Consider the following 26,676-nt stretch of genomic DNA (forward strand, 5'->3'; position numbering starts at 1 on the left):
GAGAAACTGAATACCTTCTTGGCTAAGGACGTCCTTACCTTAGCTTAAGAACGGATTTTTAGTTTTTGACCACTTTTCGATTACATATTCACCGTTTAGTTTTTAGGTCCTAATGTATAGATCACTTCTGCAAATTTTCAGCCAAATTGATGATTGTTAATGTATCGAACTCGATTAAACCAATGAACGAATCGAATCTGTCGAATCGGAGCTGTTCGTATTCATTACTGTAAATTGCAGTTTTCAATGCCTTAACAATCATCAATTTGGCTAAAATTTTGCAAAGATGATCTATACATTAGAACTTAAGAACTGAACAGTTAAGATGTGATCGAAAAGTGGTCAAAAACTGAAAATCCATTCCTAAGGCTAAGGTAAGGACGTCCTTAGCCAAAAAGAACTGTATATATATATATATATATATATATATATATATATATATATATATATATGTTGCTTGTCACAAATGATAATACAATTGTAACGCAATTGTAATAGAACGGTAATAAATAATAAATATATTCCTGATACAATTTTCATACAATGATAGGTCTTTTACGAAGTGCAAAGTGCGCCGTAAATGAAACTTTTACGGCGTACAAAAGTACGTCTTTATAGACTGCTCTCATTTACGACATATATTTGCAAGCACGTGTTGCACGCCGTAAATGATTATTTAGGGCACGTGTTGCACGATGTAAATGATAAATTTATGGCAAGCCTTGCACATCGTAAATATCATTCTAAAAAAATATATATTAATTAATCTCTACCATGAAAACATGGATAACAAAACTAAGAGTAGAACAAAGAAAAGAACACTTACATTTGGCTCTATTATTTCTGACCTAGCCGCTCTGCTAGGGTTTGCTCGTTGGCCTCTTGTCTGGGATAAAATTTCCAAATCTATGGCTGCTGCCTCAATTTTCCTCTTCTCTGGTGCGTCGTATGTTGATCTGGGGCACGCTGGTGGTCGTGTTTTTTTGCTTTTCCTTCTGCTTTGCAGCTTCGCTGGAGGTTTGATGGATCCGGGTTTGGATTTGTATTTGGGTCTGGATATTTTGGGTGATGGAGGTACGGCGGATTGCCGAATCAATCCTTGGAGATGGAGGGGATTTCTGCCCTCTGGTATTCATGTCGTCGTCGACACTATCAATCTCGGGAGACGGCCATGGTTTCTGTCTTTTGATGCTTGTGTCGAAGACGAAGACGCTAAGGTTGGCTGCTGGGTCGCCGGCGGGAGTGGGCGACGCAAGATTGACGACGGGAGCGGGCAAGTCGATGGACATGGTTTCAACAATGGTAGCTACGGGGATCTGGCAGCCTCCATTGCTGCACAGTCTAGACTGGATTCCATTGGACTCGAGTTCAGGATTGCATCCTGCTATTGAGCACCGGTGGTGGAAGTGAAGACCCGCCTACCGGAATGTGGCTGCTGGCGGAGGCAAGGTGCAGCAAGAAGTTTGGTGGCGGCTGTGCATTGTTATTTGCTAGGGTTTTTCCCAACTGGGCTACTATGGATGTGGGTCTCTCTATTGACTTTTGGATTGGATTACTTCAAGCTTTTGTGGAGAAGGAGCCATGCAAGGATCCTGAGACTGAAATAATGGAAGAGCTACATGCAGATGGTGGAACTGTAGGGGATGCAAGTGCAGCATCCTCAGCTAGCAATGTTTAATTTTCCCTTGGGTCGCAAGATCTAGTTGCTCGGTTGTCACATTTATTTTACTTACTTATGAGTATCTAGGTTTTGTTAGAATAAAGGTGCTTGATTGTCTTTAAAAGGTGGGTGTACCCAGGAGTGCGAGGCTCTATTTTCTTAGAATAGGCCCTTTGTATGTCCTAAAGGACGGCTCTTTCTGTCGGCCCGTTTCGAGTGTGTCGTTTCTGGTACTGCTTGCTGAAATATAAATTTGACTGACCTCCTTCGATTCAAAAAAAGAAAAGAACACTTTATTAAAAGTTAATAATCAACTTCAATGACAAGATCATTTATATAATAACAATACTCATTTATCCTAACCTATAAAAATCTACATTCCAGGTTTTAACCTATTCACTAAAATAAACACATGAACTCAATCTATTTCCAGAAAGGGTTTCTTCCACCATAGGAGCCAAAACTCTTGTGAACCGGACAAAATGATACTCGAGTTTTCAAAGTGGTCAAAATGATTCCTGAAGTTTTCAAATGCGATCAACTAGATACCTCTGTCTTCTTTCCATTACTTGATCGTCAATTTCACCCATTTGAGGGGCACATGACTCATAATTTAGGTGACAAAGACTCTGAAGCCCCCTTAATCATCAGTGTGAAGCATTTCCCTACTTTTTCTTCTTTGTTCCCTCCAAAAGCAGCAAGTATGCAATTTTCCCTCCACACTTTCCCACAAAAATATCGTTTACCCTTAAAATTGAACTATTTTTTATGCCAAAAAAAAACACGCTTGTATATTCTTAACCCATAATATACAAAGAAACATAGATAGAAAAATTGAAAGAGATATGGCCCTTGTCAACCATTATTTCAACCAAATTGTCAAAACGATTAACATAAACACATTGAACAGAATATATACATAAGAAAATGATAAGGTTAGATGAAAGATCAGTGCTTATCATATGATAGTAATTAATGTTTCAAAACCTGTTCAATATGCAAAATCCAAACATTACAAATGCATTCTCCAATAATAATAATACTACATCATAATTTCATATGTTTGCCATCAGTCACTATTTCGAAGAGGAATCGATCACCTTTTCAGTGGGTCGGGGATTATAGACCCGAGAACTGTCAAAACCGCCCCGAACATCACAGAATTTGCTGGTTCGGTCCGATACCAAAATCAAAAGTGCATTTTAAGAGGAACGAAATCATACAAGATTTTTCGGTTTAGTTTTAGTTCCTAGTTTTGCTAACAATTTAGAACTGTTAGACCGATAGGAATGCAGCTATATAAGCCAAACCCCTAACTCGATTCATTTTTTCTCTTTTAGTCTCGATAAACAAAGAAAAAACCCTATTCTTATTCAGTTATTCTCTGAAACCCAGTTCATCATCTGTCGTTCCCAAATTAAGGATTCACTCCCGATTCAATTTCTCAATCCAACATCCATTCGATTATCATTCCTCGCTAAAAAAAACCCTATTCTTATTCTCTGAAATCACTAACCTAGCTTATACCACTTTGAAAATTCAAAATTTTCAAACCATGAATTCGGATACAACTCATTCAAGTCCTGCTGCTGGAAATGAGATTGTCCAAAGCAGTCCTGTTGTTGAAGAAGAACAAGCCGAAACTTCAGAATGCCCCAACACCAAGGCTTGGAAGCAAGCTGTTATAAAGAGAAAAGGGGCTGAGAAGAGGACCAACGATACAATATCTTCAAGGCAACGATCTTGGGTGTGGGAGAATTTCAAGAAGGAAGAGCACCCCATTATTGAGATTGTAGATGGAAAGGAGGAGGTTGTTGGGCACATCACCAAAGCACAATGTATATATTGTCATACTCATCTTGTAGCTAGCTAGTTCAAGTAATAATGATACTAGCTCATTAATGAAACACATAGAGCAGTTATGTAAGGGATATTCGGGGAGAGGTAATTTAGCAAAAGGGCAGACTATTTTGGCTAGTGCTGGGCTGGAGGATCCTAATGTAGTAGTTAGGCATTGGAGTAAGGAAGGATGCACTGAAGCTGCTACTGTGATGATAGTGATCAATGCACTCCCTTTTAGTGCCATAGAAAGACTAGGTTTCAAATACTTTTGTAGTGCAGTTGTTCCGAAGTGGAAACTTCCATGTAGGAAGATGATAGTGAAGAATTTATTGAGAGTGTATGCTTCCAAGAAGGAAGAGTTGAAGAGGGAATTAGGAAATCATTTTTTGTGTCTGACCACCAATACATGGTCATCGGTGCAGAATATAAATTACATGGTCTTAACTGCCCATTTCATCGATTATGAGCGGAACATGCATAAGAGGATCCTAAATTTCTGTGTAATTCCAAACCACCAAGGAATTACAATAGGGAAAATACTTGAGTCTTGTTTGGGAAACTGGAACATAGAGAGGGTTCTGACTATTTTTGTCGATAATGCTTTGGCAAATAAGGTAACCATTGACTACATTAGGAAAAAGATGAACAATTGGGATAAAACACAGATTTTTGGAGGAAAGTATTTACATGTCAAGGTGTTTAGTTCACATAGTTAACATAATTATGAGGTTTGGAGTTAACTTGATGGATAAGTCGGTGGCTTCCATTAACAATATAGTGAGATATATAAGGAGTTCATTTGCTAGCTAGATTAGATGTATTCAAGGCCTGTGTTGAAAAATAACAGGTTGACTGCAAAAGCATATGTGTCTTGGATGTGCCAACAAGGTGAAATTTCACCTATATTATGTTGGACACTGCATTGAAGCTCAAAAAAGCATTTAATATGATGGCTAATGATGAGGATTCCAAGTATTCGACTTATGTTGGTGAATATGAGGTATCTGAGGATGAACTAGGTTAAGATGGTGATTATAGGGAGGTGAAAACAAGGTTGAAAGTGCCTAGGAAGAGGGTAAGGCCTCCAACATAATTAGATTGGGAAAAGGCAGGTGTTTTTGGGAAGTTTCTTTGAGTTTTCTATGAAACAAGCTTGAGAGTGAGTGCTACAAACAACCCAACTTTCCCAAAAGCATTCCATGACGTAGTTGGCATCCATGCTGAGATTGAAGAATTGCTTAACCAACCATTTAGGTCTGATGGAGGTGAGGCAGAAAAGGTTTTATTTGCAATGCAAAGAAGATGAGGGCCAAGTATAAGAAATACCTTGCATCCATTGATGATATTAACCAGCTATTTTTTATTGCATTAGTGCTAGATCCAAGGTATAAACTAAAAAACTTTGAAAGAGTTTGCAAAACCATCCTGAATTTTGATGCTAGGGAGGTGAAGAAGAGATCTGATCAAGTTAAGGATCTTGTTGTGGCTCTAACACACTTGTATGCAACTTCCAATGGATGTTCAAGCTCCCATAAAACCAAAAGTTCATCTAAAGTTGGTATTGGTAGTAGTAGCGGTCGTTACAGTTGGGAAAAAGTTTCTGGAAAAGTGGCAGATGTTAGCAGATTGGGACAAAATCCTTGAAAATGGTGATGCTGTTGTGGTGGGAAATGAGGTCGACATATGTCTTCTGGATCCCATAGAAAAACCACCAAAAGATTCAAAACAAGAATTCAAGCTTTCACTTGGTGATGATAGCCCAGAATTTTGTTTTTGTTTTTGTGCTTCGAAGTCCACCTTTCCAAAAGAAAATTACTTAGAACAATGGGTGACGACATGTAGAACGCAAAAACTGTCGCAATCCACAACACAACTACTTATGTGTTCGATAGTAAACCACTCAAAAACCCCAAAACCAAGGAAAGAAACAACACCAAACCTCTCTAAATGCTTCACTTACTTCCCAAAACACCTCTCCAACTGAAACCCAACTCCACACTCTCAAACCTACTAATCACCACAATCCGAAAACTTCCACTTGATAAAGTAATATGAATTTTACAACCAAAACTAATTGGGAATGAATGAAGTTGACCTTAATTTTCATTTTTATATGGTGGATTCTTCATAACAGGCCATGATAGCAGACACCAAATTAGATTTGGACTTTTCCTCATTGTTCCACAACTTATCATTTCTATTCTTCCATAAGATAATCAAGAGTCTATCAAAACAACTAGCAGACATTGATCTAGTTTGATCAAGTAGCCATTCCTTGAAACGAAGGAAGGTGAAGCTGGTACATACCTGGATGAAGGAAGGGAATGCAACAAGAATATCTCTAGTAATTGGGCATTCACATAGAACATGACCTAGAGTTTAACAAGGGATGAGAACATAATAAACAATGTAGTTCACCTGTATAACCTATGGTGGTTAACTTTGACCAAGTTAGGAGAATGACAAGCTCTCTATGCAAAAATTGAAACCGTACCTGGAATTTTTGCATTCCATAAGGCTCTCCATAGCTCGGCAAAAGGGTCGCCTTGTGAGGATGAAGAAAGAAAATTGCCCATGACCAAGTCTCTAGCAACTATGTATGTACCCACTCTTAACAGTGTAACAACCTTTCTTTTCGAGCTTCCAAATTAGACAATCTTGAGGTCTTCTACCCCTCAATAGGATACAAGCAATCTGTTCTGCAACCTAAGGGAAGAAAATGTCATATAAAAGCTTCATCTTCCACTTGGAAGTAGTCCCATCAATTAAATCTGAAACAAACTCTAACTGACAAGAACTTGGCTTTTGAAGGGAGTAGTTCCCAAATGTGTACCTGTCGGCCTGTACCCGTCTGTCACTAAGTGACCTCTTTACGTTTTCAAAAATTTAACAAAAACCATGTTTTGGCTTTGTATTTAGGAAAAATTATTATTTTGGTCATTCAACTATAACTCAATTGACACTTTGGTCACTCTATTTTTAAAAATATCACTTTAGTTACTCAAGTTTAGATTTATTTTTCACTTAGTAACTGCCGTTAAATACTCAATTACACATCGTTAAAACTAAGGATATACCAATTACTAAAAAATATTAAAATTTGGCTATATTTATTAAAGAAGATAGAAGGATCAAGCGTAATTTGTCTTCGAGAATAGTAAAATAATCTTTGAGAAAAGTTCAGGATTTATTTTTTTTTTGCCAAAATATATGAAAATAAAAAGGCAAAAAGAGGACTTCGGTACTCAATTTGACTAAAATGCCTTCAAAATATGAATTATTTATAAAAATTTAACAATGAAGTTGACAGCATTACAGCAATGACCAAAGTGATAAACAGTGTTTAAGTTGAGTGACTAAAGTGAAGTTTTTAAAAGTATAGTGATCAAGGTGTCAATCGAGTCATAATTAAGTGACCAAAATGATAATTTTTCTTCCTATATATAGATAGACAATAAAAATAAACCGTAGAATCTATGTTTAAACTACCGGAATATAAACGGAAAGGAGACGTTGCGTGTTTTCGAACTGCAACTTCACTTAAATCAGACTAATCACTAATTCAACCTTGTATGAATCGTCTCTTATACCCGGAAGTCGAATCATTTGGGTCTTTCGTATCTCTTATGCTTTTGTGCTTTTCGTTGGGCCTATCACCTATGTGAAATAGCTGGTTATGTTATGTACATGTTTTTTTGAGAAGCTTATGTTATGTACATGGATTATTATAGTCCATCGCTGTCCACTTGTCCGAGGTTGTGGTCGTGTTATTATAATATATAACATAGTTTCATTTATTTGGTTGTTGTTCCTGGGTTTAACCAACTGAGGGAGGTTCATGCGGTTTCTGCTTATATGGTGTAATCAGGTTAGTTCAAAACTCCAATTCTTTTCTTCTTTGAATGCAAATATCGTTTTGATTCTTCCCCATTAAGCATACTCCATTCCTTTGTATCATTTGGTTCCTCATTTCTTTGATTTAGAAAAGAAACTTCAATTTCTAGATACCAAGTGTTAACCAATTCTTTTGGCGTCTTTCTGCTTTCGTTTTTCGTTTGTAATTGTTGTTTGGCCTTTTCATAACGTTGGGAGTTCTTGAAATTGTGTTTTATTTCTTGCTCTTGAATCTGTGATGATCAAGATTGAGGACTCTATTGCGTTTTGATTGTTTTAAATATTGAGCCTGTTCTCTTTCAAAGCTCCGTGAGGAAGGCCTTATTCTAATCATGGCTATATATACCCTCCTCAATTGTTGCAAGAATATGGGCAAGATGCCCCTCCTTGTGTTCTTCAAAGACACAAGGTAACTTCTTTTATGTGAGGTGGGCTCTTTTAGTTTTCCTCTCTTGTCACTATGATTGTTTATAACTTAAACTCTATAGCCTATGGTTCAGACCTGAATGAATGTACTTTTGTTTTCTTTGTTGTTGGTTCTCTGTGTTAGAATTTTAATGGGAAATTTATTATATATAGTTTCTTACCACAAATTTCAATATAATTTCCAGGAATGTTTTCAAAGCTGATGAGCTAGGCGTGGAGATAATACATATTGCACTTCCTACGCTACTAGCGTTAGTAGCAGATCCTGCTGCTTCTCTAATTGACACAGCATTTGTTGGCCATATAGGTATGTGATGGCGATGTCTAAATTTTTTGGGGAATTATATGTTCAGATGTTTCATAAATGCAGTTCCAATCTTTCTCAGCAAATTCTCCATTTTGTTGTAGCCAATCCTTTTGCTTGGGATGTGAACTGAAATTTTTCAGTCTGCAAGCAAGATCTTTAGTATGATGGCTTCCTGCTCATTTTGAAACTTTTTTCTTTATAAATTGAAACACTTTACACATGTGCATAATGCTCATAAGATTGTACAGAGAGTCGCCTTAGAAGGGAAGTTTCCGCTGTTGCTACAGACAATCGAAAAGAGAAAGCTTTCTTATCCAGCTTGTTTATAGGATTGCTATAAAGTTAATACATTGAAGTTTTAGGATATGAACTAGTTTAAGCCCTTGAGAAAAAACTTATCTACTGGTTTAGTTATTGAATTGCAGGCTATTGAAACTTAGCTTTGCAATGAACTGTATGGACTAGTTTATCAATTTTATGTGTGTGCGTGATTTATGCTATCATATATGTAGATGTTCCGTACAAGAAGTTCCAATACACTTTCCTTTATCATAAAACTTGATCCTAGTTATCAAGAATTTAGCTCTTAATAAATTCTGAAGCAATGTATAATATGGACCAAAATTTGATTAATCGTAATAATCCATGACTTTGTATAGGTCCAGTGGAGCTCGCAGCTGTGGGAATTTCTATTGCTGTTTTCAATCAAGTATCAAAAATAGCAATTTTCCCACTTGTCAGTATTACAACCTCTTTTGTTGCTGAAGAAGATACTACGGAACCATTAAGTACTAAGGAACAAGTATATGAAGAATTTGAAAATGCTACTTCTGTCAACAAGGAAATGGAAGTACTCAAACCACTTGTTGGTACATTGTCTCCTTTTCCCCTTCTTAATTTTGGAATAAACTAACTATGTGGATCACTTTATTGCTTATAGGAGCTCCTCCATAAGAATTATGCTGTCACTTTCCTTATTTTTTTGCCTCAATTTGTAAACCAGACTCTACACCATCATCCATTACCAATGATAGTACAGAAATGGTCAAACTTGAGCATGTCAGAAGGCGTATTCCGTCTGCTTCATCAGCATTGGTTATTGGCAGCGTCCTGGGGGTTATTCAAACTCTATTCCTAATTTTTGCTGCAAACCCCATCCTAAATTACATGGGGGTAGATTCTGTAAGTTCATTTTGAACTGTTGGAGATTTTAGATATTCTGTTCCGCGTTTCTTGATGGTTGCATTCTTTGTTATGGAATGACCAATGCTGGTCAACTTGATCTCATATCTTTGTAGTTGGCAACTTCAACTGATTTCATGCCTCTTTTCATTTTTTCTCCATTTCCTGCATCATAAATGTACAAGGTCTAAACTACACATCATTGTTTTGAACTTCATTTTGTAAGTAAATTGTCTTTTCTGTGTAGCCGAAATGTGCAGAAATATGTTATTTCCTATCAATGAAAATGTCTTTCCAATGGGTAATGTATCCTAATATGGAAACTGCATAAGTTAGGGTAGGAAAAGAACAAACTTTCAGAGCAATGTAATGGGCATCTGTTTTTGTAGATCTCATAAACTACAGCCTTTCTTCGATTGTGCTACATTGGAACACAACCGTAGTCTAAGGTTTCAGACATAATTAGTGTGGTTGCTGCAGCTATCTTATTTCATGTGATGTAGCTTTCTGGTTTCTATTGTGGCTTTTGTCTGTCGTGGACCTCTTGTCCAATTTTGTTGTATCATGCTTTTATGATCGATAAAGTCTGTTTCTTTTCAGAAATGGAAAAAAAAAAAAAAATAGAGTAACAAAGCAAAGTTATAGAATCAGTATACTGCTCTCTGTCTCATGTCTTCACAAAACAATGATACATACATCTTAAAAGAAACTGAGGATCATTTTCATCTCACATATGCCGCGTTTATTTACCACCTCAAGAGGCTCAGCAAGTTATGGCCTTAGTTTTTGGGACGAACTATATTACCTAAGCTGTAAGTTCAACCATCTTTTCTGGAAAAATTGCAATTATTGCTGCATTTGTAGTCATTGAACAAGGGAATTCCAAGCTGTACTAGTTACTTGATTGAATGTGGCGTTATGTCAGGGATAGCAGTATAGAAAATTTTAGAAAATTTTCTTTTACTTTGGCACCATTAAAATTTTCTATGCCATTGAGATGCGGAAGATATCTCATATTTGGGATCCTACTTAACTATGTAGGTTATTTTCCTTCTCTATTCATGTGATGTATGTTGCTGGATATAGAGCTATTTGATATCACCTTTCAATTCGAATTAGCAAAAGCAGTGTCTCCTTGCATAATATGGATTCCAAACATTCTACCATTCTTTTGCTGGTTGTATCTAATAGGAATTTTGAGTCATACTGAAAATGAAAGATGACTGCATTCTCAATTCTATTCATTTACAAAGTTTCCGATGCTTACATGGATAGATACGATTTGTTTAGCATGACTAGGTTAGTCAAATCACTTTCTGGGAGTTTAATGAGTACTAAGTCATGTTTATTGGAAATATGAAGTATCGGGCATTCTGAGCCCTAACCGCTGCAATTTTTTAACATGGGCATAATTTATTAGCTGGAGTTATTTAATTTGTAGGAATATTTTACACCTCAAATTGCTTGCAGAAATCTAATGTTCTCATTGAAATTCATAGTAATTTTGTTCTACTTCTGATATTCAAAATTACTGTTCTAGAAATAACTGTGTAGTGAATACTGAGAATATCTATTCATTTTCTATTGCAGAATTCTCCCATGTTAAGACCAGCGAGACAATACCTGACACTAAGGGCCCTTGGTGCTCCTGCAGTTCTTCTCTCTTTGGCCATGCAAGGGGTTTTCCGTGGTTTTAAGGATACGAAAACTCCTTTATATGCTACAAGTAATCCTCTCTCTCTCTCTCAAGAATTTTAACTGTAATATGTGGCAAGTGAACAGATGAGCATGACACACTAAAACAGTCTGTTCATTACCTATTGAAACAAGCATGATCCATTCCAAGAATTTGTCTTCAATAATAAAATTCTCTGCTCTTAAAAAATCCTCTTGAGGCCTCTCAGATTACAATGCAAAGAATCAGATGAGAGTAATTCATAATCAAAAAATTGGGAAGTATAAATCTTCCATCTAGGACATCATTTGTGCCTTCAATTTTTCTTGTCTCCATCCTCTCATCATATCAATCTGATCCTAGTCTCACTTTGATGCATAAAAAATTACCCTAGACATTCTCCATGTTTGTCTTGTCTTCACTTTCTCCTTTAAGTGAAGTCTGGTTTCTGGTGTACTTTTTCAAGCTCCCTCATTGCTATCAGTTTCATATGTGAAATCCTAGATTCATCATGTTTTCCTCTTTTAATACTGCTGGGGTAATTCTTAAACTAGTTCTAGAGAATATAGAGCACCTGTATCTAAGGATAAGAAAATAGAGCACCTGTTTACTGCATCTTTACTGGGTTAGTTATACATACTGAAGCCATTCATATTTGCTTCTTTAACTGCAGTTGTGGGAGATACAGTAAACATCATTTTGGACCCAATATTAATGTTTGTACTCCATATGGGCATTACCGGTGCAGCCATTGCCCATGTTATCTCTCAGTAAGCTTACCTATGGCTAATAATGATTCAATATTAGAAGTCTGTACACTGTTGCCAAGACTTCTTTTCCATGTCAATGCAAATATTGCTCTCTGCTGCCTTATTGCTGTTTTACTTGTTCTGTGATTATTGTAGGTATTTAATCTCCCTGATACTGTTATGGAGATTAAACAAACAAGTTGATCTCCTAACCCCAGGCATCAAAGATCTACGAATTGGCCAGTTTCTGAAAAATGGTAAAGGCTTCTATTTTCTTTTTCTTTGCAAGTAAATAATCTGCAACCAAGCTTCATCAATCTGCTTTGCAGATTATTTACTTCTCTCAACTTCTAGCCTTTAAAATCACATTCAACTAGAAACGCTGGAAAAAAATTATTTCCTGACTGTTCCATATCTTTTTCTTTTCATCTTGGATCAGGGGGTATGTTATTGGTGAGAGTTATAGCTGCAACATTCTGTGTCACCCTGGCAGCATCATTAGCTGCAAGGCAGGGATCAACATCAATGGCAGCATTTCAAGTTTGCTTGCAGATTTGGCTTGCAGCCTCTTTGCTTGCGGATGGGTTAGCTGTGGCTGGACAAGTAAGTAAATGATTTTGAATAAAGCATACATTATGTGATGGTGATTTACATTGCCGACATCCCAAAATTTTGTATAGTTACATAATCCAGTCGAACATAAATTATTTCCTTTACTACTGTGGTAAAGCTATTTTAATAAGAAATTTGAAATTAATATAGTAAAATTAAAAATCTATGAGCTGTGTTTGGCCATGACCATGTGCTCATTCGATCAAAACAGATTTCTCCCTTAAAAATGCAGTCTCAGAGATCAGACTTCTTGTTCTACAAAATAGTACTGATGTCTTGTCTTTGTTTTTTTTTCTTTTCTACAAACCTACAATTAGGCAGAATGAACATTTTTGAATATCAGGGCTACTTATAGTTGATATAAACCAAGGATACATCTACTTAAAGTGTTCAGCATAACACTCTTAGGTGTAAGGCTTTCTCAATAACTGAGGAACTTATGGAGCTACTAGAGAAACTGGTTATCAGGAACCAAAACTAAAGATCTCACAGACAATGAATGTCTAGTACCCTATTGAGTCATATCCTAAGAAATTAAAAGTATCAAAGTTTGTTTTCTTGCATATAGGTTGCATTCAGCAAGAGAATGTTTGAGACTTTAATCAATAAATATATCGATGTTTTTGCATCAGGATTGCAGAAATTTTTTTTTTAAAAATTTTTTTATCTTCTCATTTTGGTTTCTTTAGATTCTCTTGTGAAGCTGGAGTTTGTTCTTATTATCTGCTAAGATGCGCCCAGATTTCCTCTGCACTAAGACCAGATCTCTTTTTGTGCCTCGGCTGTTCTTGATTTTCATTTTTGTCTCCCAGGTGTTTTATTGTAGATAAAACTTCCATTTAATTAGCAGTGACTTTAAAAACCTTCCAGAAGTCTGACAGGATCAAAAGGAAAACTCACAATTGCTTCAGTATTGCATGCTTATGATGTTAATTCTCAAATTTCTTTTTGCGACTCTCTTAGCCTTTCTTATGTCTTACCATAAATGCTCTACAATAGTGTCTTCATCTTCTGTAATTCTACCGCTTATCATCTGTGACACTATTCACTTGAATTATTTTATATGTTTCCATTTTGATTCTTTCCATGGTGTAGATGTAATTGTATCCAAACTTTCAGGCAATCCTTGCAAGTGCATTTGCGAGGAAGGATCACAGCAAGGTCGTTGCCACAGCTTCACGTGTATTGCAGGTGGCTTAAATTTTGAACATATTAAGTTACTCCCTCTTCTTGTTCTGTTTTGAACTGCTAATTATTTGATTTTGCAGATGGCTTTGGTTCTAGGGATAGTGCTCTCAGTCATCCTTACAGTTGTACTAAAGTTCGCGTCAAGATTATTTACCGATGATATCAATGTTTTGCACCTTATAAGTTTAGGCATTCCGGTATCCCTCTCCTCCATTCAAGCAAGAAACAAAATAAATTTTGTTTTTTTTGTTCTGTTACTTTACAGACACTTTGAGAGCTGACGATTCTTCCTTTCTGGCTAGTTTATTGCATTGACTCAGCCCGTTAATGCTCTGGCATTTGTTTTTGATGGAGTAAATTATGGAGCATCAGATTTTGCATATTCTGCCTACTCAATGGCAAGTGTAGAAATCCATGTTGCTGTCTATTTTTCACTTGTATACTAGTAGTTGAACTCTCTCGACTCCAGGTGTTGGTGGCTTTAGTGAGCATATTGTGCCTGTTTGATTTATCATCAAGCATTCTCATTATTCTCTGTTGACTCCAGGTGTTGGTGGCTTTAGTGAGCATATTGTGCCTGTTTCTATTATCATCAAGCCATGGCTTTGTTGGTATCTGGGTTGCTTTAACAATCTTCATGAGTTTGCGCACAGTGGTTGGATTTTGGAGGTAAGTTCTGTAATTAAAAAAATCTGTACTTTCTCTAATCTAAAGGAACTGATTTCCTGAAGTACAAATAGGAAAGTATGCTTTCTGTGTTTGTTTGATCTTTAGTTGGATATAAAACGAATGCAAGAAACCATGTAACAACCAACTTGTTTCGCAAGGATTGCCCTAACATATTATCGTGAATCTATATCAGAAGTTGCTTCCACATTGATCTTGAACTTGCATTACAGGATAGGGACTGGAACTGGACCATGGAGCTTTCTGAGGGAGTAATTGAAGCCTAAATATGCTTCTGCATAAGATGGTACATCCTACTGTACATAGGTAATGAAAAAAAGGGAACACCATCTTTCATTGCTTACTCAAGTTGCTGAAATGTAGCCTATGTTTAAAGGGTTAGAATGTGAACTGGAAAGTAGGAACCAACTGTTATAGCCTATAGTTTACTCATGGAAAACAGTGACAGATTTTGAAGTCGGTATATGTAATTCTAGATAGGAATTCAGAAGTCCCCATCCGAATACAGGCCAACTCAGTGTACCTTTCAATTTATTGATGTCTATGTTCTTTTTAAGCCTAGCTTCATTTCTTTTTGCCAAATTGGAGACTTGGAAAATCAGTTTCCCAGTTCTGCTCGTTATCTCCTTTGCTGGAAGCATAACCACTTTTTAAAAGGAAAGGGAGCCACAATGGGTTTGAGTTGTACTCTCTATTAGCATAAAATCTTGGCATCTTTTATATTATTGGAAAGATGATTAATCTATTTCTTTTTGTGAAGATTCCATTTCATTTTAAAGTTCATATCCGTTCATTCATATTACTTTTATTAAAGAAAAGAAATAAAAGAAAGAAAGACGTTTGATGCATCATTGCATCATATTCACTTCTTTATGTCATTTATGATTTCTACCCCCGCTTCTAATCAATGAACAGCTTTGCATCAGATTCTAATAAACGGACTTTGGCTTCAACTAGTCACTCTTGAGCCTTCACTTTGAAATAAATCGATCTCCACCATAGACAACCCTTGAATTCCTACGATGAACCTGGTATCACGACTCTAGAATGCACTCCTTCAGCTGCTTTCTCCTCCCATTGGAAATTGTCATTTCTTCTACATCGCCGACCAAACCAAACAACCATCTATCTACATCCAAAGAGTACTAAAATAACTGCAACAGTTGTCTATAGAGAGAAACTAGGGAAAATGTTCATTTACTCAAATTTGAGCTACACTAACCCTATTTACCCAAACATCTTATAGGGTTGCCCACTTACCCAACAAATTACATATTTTTTTGCCTCAATACCCAATTAAGTTATTTTTTATTGTTTTTTGTTTATTTTTGGGACAATTTTGCCCTCTCTCCCTTTGTCACTTAGAGAGAGACTTCGCCGGCCCCGGAATCCAGTGACCGGCTGCGGAAATCTGGAACCGGTCACTGGCCGCTGGAATCATGTCACCGGCCGCAGGAGTCTGGCGTCCAGTTTTACTCCCCGAAGCTGCAATGGAGTTGCACATCGGCTTGCTGCCATAGGTTTTGAATTGGAGCATGCTTCTGTATGGCTGCATCATGCGCCAGAGTTTTTACGTGATGTTCTAAACTATGATTGTAATAGGCTCAATTGAGCAGCTTTAATGAAATACCTCTTTGATTCAAAAAAGGGGTTTGGAACCCAACCTAGTTGGGGGGCTCATCCCCACGCCCGGTTCAATTTATTGAAATAAAAAGACGGAAAATACAAAGTGTAGGGAATGAGGGACTATATCAAAAGTCCAAAATCATTCCCAATTACAACTTAGAACTTAGAAGTTGGAAAAAAAGCAGACTATTAATACAACTTCTATGAGTTTTGATACCAAGAAATATAGGCATATGGATACACGTACCAAGCACTTGGGTCTTGGGTGATAAATACAACTTCTATAAGTTATATCTACTCAAAGTCTCGAACAATGACAATTCACAAATTAAAAGCATTTGGAGAGTTCAAATCTGCCACCTGCAATGAGAAACCCAAAATTAAAAGTCAAGAACTAATTAAACACATAACTAATTGAAGATGCCATCTTTCTACCATTCTCCCACCTAAAACAGTCTCTCAAAGCAATTGATTCAAAAAGTCAACTTTATAACGCTAAAGAATTAAAGATACTAAAATGGTAGAGGAACGGGAGTTCACTCACATTGAACTTACGTGGGCATAAAAACAATGTCTTTCAAAATTTACAGCAGTCGCATCACTTTCTCTGCAACCAAATTTCCACACAATTTTTTATACAAACAAAACCAAGATCGTTCCTTTTCAACTAATATTTGAGAAGAACATATATAGTCACTCACTAGAGTTGGTTTACAAGCAAATGGGCATCGTCGAGTCCATTTCTCCAAATTTCGAAACAAAGAGAGAAATATCAATAAACCCAGTCAATTCGAATCAAACAAACACAAATATCAGTGATAACTAAAACATAGAAGATGGACAATGAACAAAGAGGACTTACCCACAGCTAAATCTTTGCTAAGTTTCAAGTCTTTGCTCTCAGATACGGGTTTGCGAGGTTGTTGAGAGGAGCGATGTGAGTCGTGAGATTTACGGTAGGAAACGGTATATATAATTATATATATATGTGTATACTAATTTACGGGCTTTTTCGGGTCGGGCCTTACGAGCTTTTACAGGCTGGGCCTGGCGGGCTTTTACAGGCCTTTGGCGGGCTGGGCCAGGTTTTAAACCCCTAAACTAAGCCCGACCCTCTATCCACCAAGACGGGCTTTTATGCGGGCCGGGCTTTTACCCATCGGGCTTGCGGGCCTCCATCGGCCCACTTGATCTGCGGGCTAAATGATGAGACCTACAGTGAACTAACAAATGGGATTTTAAAAGTACAGTCCACTATTATGGGGACTCTAGTATAATGGTATAAGACCCCAAATATTATAAAGCGCAGTGCATAACAACCATTCAGCCACCAAACCCAATTGAAGTTAAAGTGTGATACGGAGAGGTCTTCCGCCCCTATTCTAGAAACAAGGCAAAGCAAAGAGGGTCTTCGATATATAAAACAAAAAAGAAAGAGTATTCTTTCAGGCAATTACATTGAATGCAATTTCCAAAACCAGCTAGTTTTTGTTTTATGACAATGTGGTTCTACTTGTGATATTGAAATTACTTGAGCCTACAGAGTTGTTGAAATTACTATGGATCTCTTGATTATTGTATAGTGTGAATAATGCGAATATCTATTCTTTTCCTATTGCAGAGTGTCACGAGCCGACTTTATACGCAGCGGAATTAGCTCGTGAGGGGTCAAGGTTCCTCTGAACCGAGGCCAGCCTATCTTATTTTCTTCCTTGATACTCTCATTTTCCTTTTCCTCTGTGTGCTTCTCTTGTCAACTTGACCATTTCTGACATCGTCCCCTTACTTGTTGGAGTTTACCAACGAAAGCTACTCACACATGAATCTCACACCTTGTGATTAACCAATCACTTCCTTGTATCATGGTTGTCTTCCAAGACACTCGTCCAACCAATAGGCTTCCGTGTCATCCTGGCTTGTGCCAGCCCTTTGTTGACCCGCATACATCCCACACGTCGATAACAAGTAGCATGACAGTGCGTTGAGACCTAGTTGGCCTTCACATTCTCTCGTTGGGTCATTCCTTAGTAGCATGCACAACTCATTCGCCTCATGGGCACCACTTACACAACTCACTCGGCTCATGGGCAACACCTGGCCTCATACTCAAGCCTTGAGTGTTTTACTGACAAGCCATCTTAACCGTGTGACCTTTCCCCTCTATCGAGACTAACGATTTTCTCTTCTTGATGACTGTCATGGCCCTAAGGCCTGTTCTCGCCCGTAGGCCAATCCTCAAGCGGGCGTGCCGTCTTACATATTGGCACGTCGCTCTAGGGAGGAACTCACTCTCGATGCTCATCTCGAGCTTCCTTTAGTCTAGCACGGCGTCGCCCCTCCTGTGCTTGCTGGTACCACTTTCCTTTGGGCAAGGTCGAACCCAAACTCATGTCCATGTCGCTTACTCTTTGGCCAATGAGCACCATGGGGTCCCGACATATCTTCCGTCAGCCCACATGTTTGTCTAACGCCGATGGCATCAGGACTGCCCTTATATGAACCTCGCCCTCGACGCTGATCCGCAATATCGGCTTTTCAGCCGATATTGTCCACGAGACATCCTGATTCATGGAAACATATGTCGTCCCTTTCTGACCACATATGCCGGGCCTCTAGGCCCCAACGGGTGCCCAAGAGAAGCTCACTTAGTGCCCCATGAAGGGTAGCACTAGCGGTGGTTGAGAGTTAGACACCAGGTCTCCCCCTATAGAGCATATCGAGCTTAAATGGCCAAGGTGGGAGGAAACATCAAAATAGCCGAGTAGACAAATAATCCATAATTAATTCATAGAAAATCCAAATGACATGCCGTCAAGTGCGTTGGACTCGTCTCAAGGTGGGAGCAAGGCAATACTTTAGAAAATATTCAAATAAGGAGAGAATATGTGTTATATATAAGGAATCTAACAAACCTGAACACTCGTTGGGTTTCTTTGCCATTGAGAGAAGTAATGAATGTGCATGTGCATGCAGTGGCAAATCAGGATTCAAAATGGGGTGCGCTGAAATTTTTTCTCCTTGATTGAAGTGTAATAAAGAATTTAGCGCAATGGCAAGTAATGGAGTTGAAAACTTGAAAACATTTAACTACAGTATGTTAGACATATACCTTATTGAAAGTGCACAGATAAGAAACCAACCAAAACTAATGCCAAATAGGTTACCGAAAATGAATATTGTAGCTTAGCAAAACTATGAAGAGGAATAGAGCCATCCAACCGTCACTGAAAAGAAAGAAAGAATGGTAAAGTACCAAGTTTCGAACTCGGATCCTTAGAGTAAAATATGTGGCACCTTAACCAACAGCGCAAGCCCAAAAATCCGGAAAACTTAACAAATTGAAGCCCAAAACCAGCATTCACGATCCGCGCATGCATGTGCATACAAGAGTAACCAACCATTAATAGTTTGCCAGCATTGAAGCCACTTGTCTTGAAGAAGTAGAAAAGAAAAAGTTGTTGGGGGAAGGAGACGTAAAGAAACCTGCTGCTGCTGCTGCTTCCTTGACCTAAAAAGAGAGATAAGAATTAGCAAAGCAAAGTAGATAAGTCAGTTTTTTTTTTTTTTTTTTTCGGTCAGTTGAAAGCACCTGTGAATATTAGAGCTCCAGATCTGCTTGATTAGCAGCACCTGTGAATCACTCCTCAAAGCAGATGAAGTGATGGGACTTAGATCTAGTCCTACAATCAACGCCGATCCGCAAATCTTGCTTGATCATCCATCTCTCATAATCACTCCTAGATCTGCTTCACAGGTATTTCTTACACCAAGATCCATCAGTGTTGATCTTACTGAAAGCTATCCAGTTTCTTTCTCTAGCTCTTGTGGTAAAGATTCATAAAATCCCAGGCTTTTTGGCTTTCAGGCATTAACAAAAATGTTTTTGATACACATAGGCATATCTCATCTTCCAGATCTTCCAGCTGATATCACAAATTAATGTAAGACCCTCTTTTTTCTCTTTCCCAGTTGTAAAATTGACTAGTACATCAAATTAAGGAAGCTATCATCTCAATCAAAATAGGCCACTTTGTTGAATTTTTGCAATTTTGGCATTCCTAAATTTCAACTCTTCGCTAATTGGTGTATTGATTCTGGAATCAAAAATTAATTGGTCAGTTCTTTCTCTTGATCTTTCCTACCATGTCACACAAGAAGTATTGAGTTTATGTTCAAATCAAAGAATTGGTATACACAACTGACAGCAAATAGTTATTTAGAAAGAACCAATTTGGTTCTATATCCAGTCTTTCATCATTGGATGAATGATTTTAGGATTCTAGGACTTCCATATTTGTTTTGTGTTGCTGTGTTCTGTAACTTTTAACCTAAACAGAAAGTTTGTATAGATTTTCATATATATTCCGTTATAATATTTTGCCATCTCCTTACCTAACCAAACCGTAATAAAGTCATAGATAATTTAAGATTACAGATTGTAAGTCATAAGTCAGTCAAAAGCAAAAGGTTCTTAGTGGGCTTTAGTCGAGAGAGAAGGAACAAATCGATTGGATTCCATACATTTTCATTTATTCAACTTTATGCTGATGATGAAACCTTGACTGACCATATTGCCCAAATTGATGACATTTCTTATGTAGACATCAAAAAAGAAAAAGGCTGATACACATATTTTGGTGAAGGCTGAACAAGCTAAACAGCATATCGGAGATGATATTCAACACTAAAGAGGTGCTTTTCGCAAGGCATTTGCTAAACTCGAACGCAGACACAAGAGTTGCATGGGTCAATGGAAGGAAGCTCTTTCCGAAGCAGCTAATATATCTGGATGGCCTTTCTCCGATGGCGAGTATGTTTTTAGCCTCACTAACTCTCAGTTCTATATATATCATACTTTAAACATATTACTTTTAAATTGATAGGTATTAGTATCAGTTAGTAAAAAGATTGTCGAGAAGCTATCTACCTAAATATTAATTCATTCATATCATTTGGAGGTAGCCAAGTATCTAATTGGAATAGACTCTTGTGTACAGGATATCGACAAACTTTTAGATATGGAGAAAAGTAATGTTCGCATTGTAGGTATACGAGGGATTGGAGGAATAGGAAAGATCACATTTGCTAAGGCCATGTTCAATTCAAGTCGCCCTAAGTTTAAAATTAGCTGTTTTTTGACAGATGTTATATCAACTTCAATGCCACATCGAGGGCTCTCCCAACTGCAAGAGACTCATTTGTTTGATATCTTAGGGGACTCAAACTTGAAGGTGAGCGATTGTAATATATGAGTCAATTTGATAATAAAAATGATGAAACACAAAAAACTTATCTTAATCCTTGATGTTGTGAGCAGTTCGGAGATATTAGATAACTTAGCTCCATAATTTGATAGTTTTGGTCCAGGCAGTAGAATTATTATAACACAAGAGATGAACATTGACTATCTGCTCATCAAGTTGATTTAATATATGAGGTCAAGATGATAGATGAAGGTCAAGCATTGGTATTGTTTAGTTTGAATGCATATTCAACAACAGTGAACCTCCAACCAATTACATTAAGCTTGAACATCGGACGGTGTACTATGCACAAGGTCTTCCATTAGATTTGATACTTCTACCAGTTAAGTGACAACTTAAGAGTATCAAATCTAATGGAAGACCTTGTGCATAGTGTACCGCCCGATATTCAAGCTTAATGTAATTAGTTGGAGGTCCATCACTATTGAATGCATTCAAATGAAACAACTTCAATATTTGACCTTCATCTAACATCTTGACCTCATGAATTGAATGAGCAGTTGGTCAATATTTATCTCTTGTTGTTATAATAATTCTACTTCCTGGACCAAAAATATCAAACTATGGAGCTGAGTTATTTAATTGCTCCGAATCACTCACATCATCAAGGATTAAGAGAAGTTTTTTGTGTTCCATCCTTTTCTTTATCAAATAGACTCCTATATGAGCATTGCTCACCTTCAAGTTTGAGTCCTTTAAGATATCAAACAAAAGAATCTCTTGTAGTTGGGTAAAGCCTCGATGTGGTATTGAATTTGATCTAACATCTGCCAAAAAACAGCTACTTTCAAACTTGTGGCGAGTTGAATTAAACACGGCCTTAGCAAGTGTGGTCTTTCCTATTCCGCCAATCCCCCATACACCTACAATGCAAACATTACTTTTCTCCATGTCTACGAATGTTAATCTTCAACCTATGCATATGTTCCCACCACCCCAACAACATTTGAGTTTGCCTATAGACCAAAGGAATCACCATGGTACCAAGATCGTGATAAGTGGACATCCCAAATCTAATATGGAGATCTTTCTAGTTGTGCTTGTTGAACATAAGAAGAGAGAGATGATGGAAGAAGAAAAAGAGAAGCTTGAAATCCTATGTTTCCATTGTTACCAAGGAAGCCAAGTTGCTAAGAAGGGACCGCGTAGCATCTCTAAAGAGGGTCAAGCATCTTGTGGAACCAAGACTGCAACCTCCTGGTTACTCTTGATGAAGAGATTCTACGTCAGGCTGAAAACGTTAAACTTAGCGCTACTTGGAAGACAACTAAATGAATGGAGGAGAAAATGGTGGCATTGAAAGCTTCTGTATCTACATTTCAGTCATGAGCATTGTTGATGTTCAAGGAATTAGAGCAGAAAGATGTGTTGATAGTTGGCTTTACTTGAATGATGGACTAATCCCATGTTGATATGCCCAGCCCAAACAATTGTGGGGGTAGTCTTATGGCACTACACATGCCTAGGTTAATTAGGATATATATATGTACCACACATATTATATAACTGCTACTGCATACATATTGGTGATAAAGATAGAAGCATCTTCTTTGTTTCCTTTGATATACAAAGTGCAGCATAATTGAAGGAACTTAAGAGCTTTGAGTTGGTGTTCGTGTTGGTGTCTTGTAATTGGTTAGTTTCTATTAGGAGTCGGGAATTGGTTGTATTGGGGTTTTGTGTAGGAGTTCAATCATAAACTCTATTGTATTCTTTCCAATTGATTGTAATGGAATTTATCTTCGAAAGTTGATGTACCTCAATCACACTGATTGAGTGAATCACTATAAATCTTTGTTTTCTTGTGTTTGCTTTCTTAATTGCTGTTTGGCTGCTCAAAAGTCAATATTGTGTTTATTACATTTCTGCACAAGAAGATGAATATGCAAAACACGAACACAGGTTTACCATCATCAGGAAGCAAACATGAAATTCTCTTGTGATGCTTATAGAGGAGGGGATGGCACCAAGAGGCAGAGCCTGGATTTGACACTAGGGAGGACCTATAAAACAAAACAAAAAATTGAACTCAAAATGCCTTCAGAACGAGACTCATTTTAGCCAAGACGAGTGCTCCCAGATTCGCGCCTCTACTTAGTCTCGATGAAATCGTCATATCTGGGTCTTCACTTTACAGCAGACAGTTTACTCCATTCATTATCGTTTATTCCTAAACCTATACATCTCTCATTATGGTCCTACACTATTTACCACCTAACATACTCTCTATTTTGTTTTCTTTATTAAAAGCGAACTACATGGATAATTCTTTTTTGGAAAACATTCTCCCTATTGACAATCCTAGCCAAATTCCTAGCACTCCTAACAAGACTATGAACCATCCAAGTTACGAAGACGAAAAAGAAATAGAAACAATTTTACCACCAGAAACGACAGAAGAAAAGGCGAAGTAAGGCATCTTAATTGAATTCATAAACAAGAATTATCCTTCTCACCTGATATCTCGGCGAAGAAAGCAAGTACTAAACCAAGTCCACAATAATGAAAATACAACCCATGCATGCTTCAACTCGATAAGAGTGATTGCTTCAATATACAGGACCAAGCAACAAGCAATTTTGAATTTTATCACACATTGAAGACGAGCAAGTATGGAAAGACCGAAAGACCAAGATTTTAAATCTCTGCGATATTTCCGATATATCCCCCGATATCTCCTTTTTTCGACGGACCGATATATCTAGGGGGGTAAATATCTTATCTTTCACCGTTTCTGCGAAATTTCTCCGACATCGTCAAATATCCCCGATATATTAGATATTTGCGATATATCCCCGATAAAGTGAAGAAATATCTGTAAAATTTGAGATAAAAAAAAAACTCAGTAATTCTCTAAATGAAAATATGTGTGAAGAGAGATCTCCTAAAGGCAAATCTGACTATCTGAGTGAGGAGAAATCCCTTCAAGGTGAATCTAGGTGAGTAGAAAATCCCCTCAAGGCGAATCTAGGTGAGGAAAAAAATCCTCTCAAGGCGAATCTTTACCCCTGAGAAATACCCACAAGGCGATTTTGGGTGAGAAGTAGTTCTCTAAAAGTCTAAATGCAAATCTGTGTGAGCAGAGATTTGGTACTATGTAGTCTATGACTATGTCTGTAACTCTGTATGTAGTTTGTAACTCTGTAGTTGAATAATAGAAAGAAGATAAAGCCATAAAGGTTCAATTATTCAAATGAGGCCAAATGACATTGCAAAAGGAAGTCAAGGAACCATATATGGATGACATGATGAGAAGAGAGTGCAGAGTACGAAGTCTTAAATTTTAGCTATGCACCTTGAAAAAGAGTGAGGAATAATGAAGCTACTGTGTAGTCTGTGAGTGTATAGTCTGTAGTTGAATAGTATAAAGAAGCTAAAAGTTCAAATGCTAAAGTAACTATCAAATGGAATAGGTGAATATGTATATAGATCTACTTCATGTTGCAAGCGAGCCGCTTGATAATGGCATTGATCCACTTCATGATTGGATTATGCCTGCACACCTCGATGATGAAGCTGGAAGACCTCTTCCACAAGTTGTAGAAACTGCAACTAATGCTGGAATCAACGTAGAGAGAGTATTATCTGAAGAAGTTGTTAAAAACCCAGAAGATAATTCAGATAGTGATGATGCGTGGGGTGGTACAGCAACTCTAGATAGTTCTGATGATGGTGGAGAGGGTGGAAGCGAAACAAGTGGTGGAGGTGAAAGATATGAATATGGACAATCTTCTGTGGATGGAGGATTCCAATTTACCTGTGAAGGTAATTTTGATCATGCCACCCAAGATGAAGACCACGGAGTGAGAACAGCTGGTCATGGTGCTCAAGAGAAGACCCAATATGGGAGGAGGACTAGAGGTGCAACTGATGATCAAAGTACCTCATCTGATGTTTCTTCAATTGCCTTAAGTTTTGACCCTATCAGTTTAGGCACAGAGCGCAATGAGATCTCAAATGAATCTCATGAATGCAACAATCAATTTGGTTATGATGCTTATGGATATAATCAATATGGAGAAGTATATGATCAATCATCCAGTTGGGTTCATCCTTATTATCCCCTTATAGGGGAAACAGTCGGCAGCTCTAAAGAGATCAATAACTATCATGTTCATCACTACAATTCACACTATATGGGTCATATATCTTGGTCTGATTATTGCATTTTCGTAGACCAACGAGCTGCTTTTCAACCGCCTAGAGTCTCTTTTTGGATGTAGATGAAGTTGACATTCATATGTATTTATATGTAGTTCTAAATTTCTAATAAATTGACTTTTTTCAAAAACAATATTTTTGTACCCTGTATCCCCGATATTTCCGATATCTCCCTTTTTCAAAGTACCGATAGATATGAAGATACCGATATTTAAAACCTTGGGAAAGACGACTCATGTCTCAATTCTGTTTGCATGAATTTGGGCCTAATTTCTCATTTATTAATTACTCTTCGTCAAGGTTTTAAATTTAGGTTTCGGTTTCGATTTCGGTATTTCAAATTTAAGGAAATTTCGGACAAAGTTTTGATTTCGGTGGAAATTTCGGTTAAAAATAAGGAAAAAATATAGTTTTAGTCACTCAACTTTCGCTTGATTGACACTTTGGTCACTCATGTTTATAAAATCTCACTTTAGTCACTCAAATTTAACTCCGACTATCACTTTAGTCCACCGGTGAATTTTTCCAATAAAAAAAAGTCACATGACGCCTCTCATGCCATTTTTCAAGGGTTATTTTAAGATGTTGAAGTGATGTGAGACCTTTGGTTTGAATATATGTTGAAATTTTCTGAAATTATAGGACGAAAATAACCCTTAAAAAATGGCATGTTAGGTGTCATGTGACTTTTTTTATCGAAAAAATTCATTGGGGGACTAAAGTGATAGTCGGAGTTAAAGTTGGGTGACTAAAGTGAGATTTTTTAAACATGAGTGACCAAAGTGTCAATCAAGCGAAAGTTGAGTGACTAAAACGATATTTTTTTCCTAAAAATAAAGAAGTCAAATTAATTGCATTTATAAAAAGATATTTTTGAATGAAACTTTTACATAGACTAGACTAACCTATAATAAACCTATTTACAAAAGTAACTTCCTTTTTACGAAGATTAGTTTTATCCTCTCAATGAGACCTAGTAGTGCGCTGCTAGGGTTGAGCGGCCGCCGCCCTTGGGCGTGGTTTTGCAGAACCTTCCCCCTTCAATGGGGTTCTATTCCTTCACCTTTTGTGGTGTCGGACCTTTGGAGCGGGGACTCTCGTCTTCCCTCCTTCTCATTTGATCTAATGACGGTCCCCTGCGTGGAGTTGGAAGCGGCCTGCTCTTTGCCGGCTCGATCGGCGTTGAGGATGATAGCCTATCTATCATCGCGGATGGCGGCTTACGGTGGTGGTTCGTCAAGGCCTCAGCGGGCGCGTCTCAAATTTGGTGAGGTGGGTCGGGTTGGTTTGTGCTTGGATGTTCAGGGCATGCCTAGACCAGATCGATCGGGTGGTGTTGTCACCGAATCGGTACTAGGTGAGGCTGACCCCGTCCGGTGTGCTAGGTTGGAACGATGGTTGAT

General features: G+C 37.6%; 1 protein-coding gene and 2 long non-coding RNA genes across 5 annotated transcripts; 2 read left to right on the forward strand and 1 right to left on the reverse strand.

Moving 5' to 3' along the window:
• Nucleotides 1–7,412: 7,412 nt before the first annotated feature.
• LOC133723828 (protein DETOXIFICATION 42-like) lies at nt 7,413–14,787 on the forward strand. The gene is made up of 13 exons (XM_062150690.1): nt 7,413–7,805; nt 8,008–8,129; nt 8,789–8,998; nt 9,133–9,311; nt 10,902–11,037; nt 11,660–11,756; nt 11,892–11,992; nt 12,175–12,338; nt 13,467–13,538; nt 13,616–13,732; nt 13,838–13,933; nt 14,083–14,204; nt 14,435–14,787. The coding sequence occupies exons 1-13, from the start codon at nt 7,729–7,731 to the stop codon at nt 14,475–14,477; spliced, it is 1,536 nt and encodes a 511-aa protein (XP_062006674.1). The 5' UTR covers nt 7,413–7,728; the 3' UTR covers nt 14,478–14,787.
• A 1,128-nt stretch (nt 14,788–15,915) lies between these two features.
• Nucleotides 15,916–16,790, reverse strand: LOC133720500 (uncharacterized). The gene is made up of 4 exons (XR_009851897.1): nt 16,711–16,790; nt 16,550–16,591; nt 16,393–16,455; nt 15,916–16,208 (listed from the first exon to the last, which is right to left on the reverse strand). It is a non-coding gene; the product is annotated as an uncharacterized LOC133720500 (long non-coding RNA).
• Nucleotides 16,791–19,273: 2,483 nt separating this feature from the next.
• LOC133720323 (uncharacterized) lies at nt 19,274–22,903 on the forward strand. Of its 3 annotated transcripts, none has more exons than XR_009851807.1 (4): nt 19,274–19,602; nt 19,714–19,789; nt 20,450–20,658; nt 20,832–22,903. It is a non-coding gene; the product is annotated as an uncharacterized LOC133720323 (long non-coding RNA). The 3 variants fall into 3 exon arrangements; XR_009851809.1 differs by having other exon boundaries at nt 20,846–22,903; XR_009851808.1 differs by having other exon boundaries at nt 19,745–19,789.
• The last annotated feature ends 3,773 nt before the right edge of the window (nt 22,904–26,676 follow it).

Source organism: Rosa rugosa, chromosome 7 (genome assembly GCF_958449725.1).
Source record: "Rosa rugosa chromosome 7, drRosRugo1.1, whole genome shotgun sequence".
Classification (NCBI taxonomy): Eukaryota; Viridiplantae; Streptophyta; class Magnoliopsida; order Rosales; family Rosaceae; genus Rosa; species Rosa rugosa.